Raw genomic sequence first — 4,530 nt, 5'->3', positions numbered from 1 at the left:
GGTCCCAAACGGACAGTAAATGGAAAAGTGCTGTGGTCATTAAGGGGTTAAAAAGCTTGTTAATTGTTTATCCATATTAACATGTGCAAATATACATCTGTATTTGCAATAACATGTTATGAAAAATTTGGTAAATAAAGCATATAATCTGTATAACCAATATGTATTGCGTATTACACACACTCACAGGCACACACACAAATGTTAGTTAGTACTTGTGTGTGTTTTGTCAGTAAACAAATTAGTCTGGGACATTTATATGCAGTCTTTACTAGATAAAATTGTACTATGATTGCAATTCGCAACGCAAAAGGTGAAAATAATCAATTAACATTTTTGATAATGAGCTAAGATTTAGCAGTCAGAATATTTTTTCCCCTTGAAAGATGGCACTCGTCACTAAGCTATAATAGACAAATATGTATTTTGTAAATATATTTTGAAAAACAAGTCATAATCTCTATTTGACTGTTAACCATAGTTGAACCCCACTAATGTTTATAGAATAAGTGACTTACTGGAACCATGTATGAATAACATGGGGATATTTAGTGAATATGTATACCAATAATATAATGAACGGAATCATGCAGCTATGTTGGGGACCTTGAATATCATAATAACTAAATATGAATTATTTTGTTAAAGTACAAAAACATCACCGTAAGCAATTATATACTGACAAGCAATACTAGTTAATACTGTAAGCTACATATTAATACTGAATAATAAAATATATGTGTATGTGTACCTGAATATATAATTAAATACACATAATCAATGTTATGCCTACATAATATAGTACAGACATGTGATTAATATATGCAATATCAAAATGGTGAATTTTCCCTGACAATTGTCCTGAAATAGCCATATTTATATTTGGGTATTTACAGTATGTACGTTTGTGGCATCTAAATTACTTAGACCTGTTTAGTGTCCTGTTTAGTGCTTGTTTGAGTGATTCTTTCACCAATTTGTTACGTAAAGTATATACATATGGGTTAATTAAAGGAACTATTACTGTGTTTAGAATTGATAGCTTTTTGTTACTATCCAAGATATTCCCATCAACTGGCCTTACATACATTAGCATACAGCTTCCAAAAACCAGTGCTACCACTATTGCATGAGAAGAGCAGGTGGAGAAAGCTTTGTCCCTACCATCTTTAGACTTTATTCTCAAAATGGCCACCATAATGGAAATATAAGATATGACTGTGACTATGAGAGAGAAAAACAATACTGAAGTATTAACCAAAGATAAAAGCTGAACAGACTGTGTTTCAGTGCAAGAATTCATCAGAAGAGGTCCAATATCACAAAAGAAATGATTTATCAGGTTAAAACAGAATGTAAGTCTCATAAACAAGATTAATGGTGGAGATACAGAAATAAAAGATCCAATCAATACTCCACAAATAAACTGAATGCACACTTTTTTGCACATAATAACATTATAATGTAAAGGATGGCAAATTGCTATATATCTATCAAAAGACATTACAGCAAAAAGAAAGAATTCAGCTGTCCCTGTCAGGAAGTATGTATAACTCTGTACTATACAGTTAGTCACAGATATGGAAATAACTCCAGGCAGAAAACTTCTTAACAATGTTGGTGCTGTTGTATTGGTGAAAAATATATCCAAGATGGCTAAATTAAAAAGGAAAAAGTACATAGGCCTGTGAAGTTTCTGATTTGTGGTGACAAGTGCAATAATTAGAACATTTCCTGATATTGTTATCAGGTAAATCTGTAGATACAGTAAAAACATAAGATACGCAACATTTTCAGGCAAATAGAAACCTAATAAAATAAATCTTTGTGAACTAGTTCTGTTTGTTCCAATAGAAACAGACATCCAAAATCAAATAACTTAAACATATATATATATATAAGGTAAACAAGAGAGTATTTGAAAATTCTGCTCCACGTTCTAATTTCAGATTACCTGTAAGGGAACAACAATAACACATAAAACACATAAAACTAGATGCTTTTTTACTAATAAAAGATCTTATTTAAAAATTGAAAATGAAAATTCTTAAACACATACAGTGCCTGTGGTTTGGGTGTAAATATTGATTAAGTGCAATCCATACCAATTGTTTTTTTGTGTTGGCATTACAAGACCATGATTAATATTTATTGTGTGCAAAAAAGCACTAAATGATTAATAAGTATTATAGATTGCTCTCTAGCGCAAAACTCAACCGGCAACTTTTAATATAAGTTTCCTACTATTGCTTCTAATTGAAAGAAAAGAGCACCCTATACAAGTATGGGGCATGTTAAAAATGCATTTTAACCAAAACTTGTAATACCAATCATGCATTACTGATTGTGCACGGCAGAGCACAAAATAACATCCAAAGGATACAGGGTTTTTTTTATGACTACTGCAGAGTAAAGTATGTTATTTATGACAAATAATTGCATTTTATATATTTATTGTTCCCCTTATTTCACTTCAGAATCTTTAACTTTAATATTTATATTGAACACTTTTTGTCATAACATTATTATTATTATTATTATTATTAAGCATTATGTGTTATTGAACCAAAAACAATGCTTGATTTGATTCTACATAAATACAGATATATATTTATATATTGTAGCAATTAAAAAAGAAACCATGAGACTTAATGTATCACAGCTATTTGTTTTAGAGAGGAAGTAGAACAAGGCATTGTGTATATATATAATCCAATTTGAAACTATAACAGACACACTCTTCTGAGAAAGTCTTCCACAAGTTTTTGAAATGTGTTTGTGGGAATGTTTGATCATTCAAAAAAGAGCATTTGTGAAGTCAGGTACTGATGTTTGGTAGAACGATCTGGCTCTCAATCGGCATTTCAATTCATCTCAAAGATATTCAATGGAGTTGATGTCAGGGCTCTGTGCTTGCTACTCAAGTTCCTCCACACCAAACTCATAAAACCATGTCTTCACCCAGATTCTTCCATCAGAATACCAGATAGTGAAGCATGACTTGTCACTCAAGAAAACACACTTCCACAGCCCTAGAGCCTAGTGATAGTGTGTTTTACAGTACTCCAGCCAATGTTGGACATTGAGCATGTAGATTGAAGGCTTCTAGACACTTCCAACTTCACAATAATAGCACTTATAATTTACCAGGGCAGTGCTAGTAGGGCAGAAGTTTCACAAACTGACATTTGCCTACAACCCATTGTACTGCCAATGAAGATTTTAAGGCTATGTGCTGGATTTTATGTACCTTGTATCCATTGGTGTGGCTGAAACACCTGAACTCAATAATTAGTAGGGGTGTTTAAATACTTTTGGCCATATAGTGTCAACCCATCTCCAACTCTGATAGACGCTGCTGTGTGATTTTGAGTCAAACCAAATTTAGGGTAAATTTTTATTCAATTAAAAGAGTATAGGCCTTAGAAGTCGTCCCAGAGCATGCTGACATAATGCATGCCCTCAAGTGTGTTTGCTAATCAATATCTTATTTGACTATTCCTGATAATTGTAGCACACCTGTGATTGTGCTTAGAGTGTTTTGTTCTGCTACAGTATTTAGGGAGATGCTGTACTTTCCTGTGCCTTTGGTTCTTTCTGAGACACCGACCTTTTAGGCAGGTGGATATCCATTGTAAAGGCCATGCTACTTTCACATTATATAAACTGAATATGTGTGTGTGTGTGTGTTTGTATGAATAATTTAAGTGTGTGTATATATATATATATATATATATATGTATATATATATATATATATATATATATATATATATATATATAAAGCCACACATACAGTATATATACATTTATACACCTCTTGCCCTTCCCAGACCATCACCTCATAAACCATATCCCTTTAAATCACTGTCAACATACTTTTGGTCATATATTAGAGTGTGTGACTTTGTATAAATATATATATATATATATATATATATATATATACTGTGATGAACTGCACAATTTTGAGCTAGGACCTGAGTTCTTTAGCACTTCCCATTGAAGTCTATCATGGGAGGCATTTAGCACAGCCTCACTATCTGACCTCCGTATGTTAGCTTACCCTAGACTTTTGTTCGAGCATTAACATTATACTCTGATCTTGTAATATGGAAGTAAAAATAGAAGTGCTATAGATTGCTCTCTAGAAATATTAGCATACCATATTGCTTACATTTTTACGCTTTATTTGAAATCTAGGCCTATTTCAAGTCTATTTTATCTGAAGTACAATCCAATATGAACTTTTCTTCACAATAGGCAATAAATGTTTTTTGTAATATTCTTAATAGGGTACACATATCCTTCAAGAAAGCATATGTGAAATTATCTCACTGTTCTTATAGTATTCTCTAAATATTTTACAACTGTAGGCCTTGCTGTTTTATATTGCTAAATGTATGCTGACAAGTTTCTTTTGAATTATGTGATGCGCTTATTACACGGATCTAAGAAGATATGTATTGAAAACTAAAGTGAATGTAGTAAATGTAATTCTAAATGTTAAATCCCTTTGAAAACACCACAA

General features: G+C 31.9%; 1 protein-coding gene across 1 annotated transcript; it reads right to left on the bottom strand.

Moving 5' to 3' along the window:
- Positions 1-919: 919 nt before the first annotated feature.
- Positions 920-3,645, bottom strand: LOC128647004 (olfactory receptor 6M1-like). The gene is made up of 2 exons (XM_053699814.1): positions 3,576-3,645; positions 920-1,656 (listed from the first exon to the last, which is right to left on the bottom strand). Exons 1-2 carry the CDS (start codon positions 3,643-3,645, stop codon positions 920-922), a joined length of 807 nt encoding a protein of 268 aa, XP_053555789.1.
- Between the last annotated feature and the right edge of the window lie 885 nt (positions 3,646-4,530).

Source organism: Bombina bombina, chromosome 2, assembly GCF_027579735.1.
Source record: "Bombina bombina isolate aBomBom1 chromosome 2, aBomBom1.pri, whole genome shotgun sequence".
Taxonomy (NCBI): domain Eukaryota; kingdom Metazoa; phylum Chordata; class Amphibia; order Anura; family Bombinatoridae; genus Bombina; species Bombina bombina.
The sequence above is the reverse complement of the archived record's forward strand: the minus strand, read 5'-3'. Positions and strand labels throughout refer to the sequence as shown.

Coding starts and splice junctions, on each gene's coding strand:
- LOC128647004 (XM_053699814.1), bottom strand. CDS start 3,645: ATGGCCTTTACAATGGATATCCACCTGCCTAAAAGGTCGGTGTCTCAG. Junction 1,657..3,575: donor AGAACCAAAGGCACAGGAAA/GTACAGCATCTC, acceptor TTTTTAATTTAG/CCATCTTGGATATATTTTTC.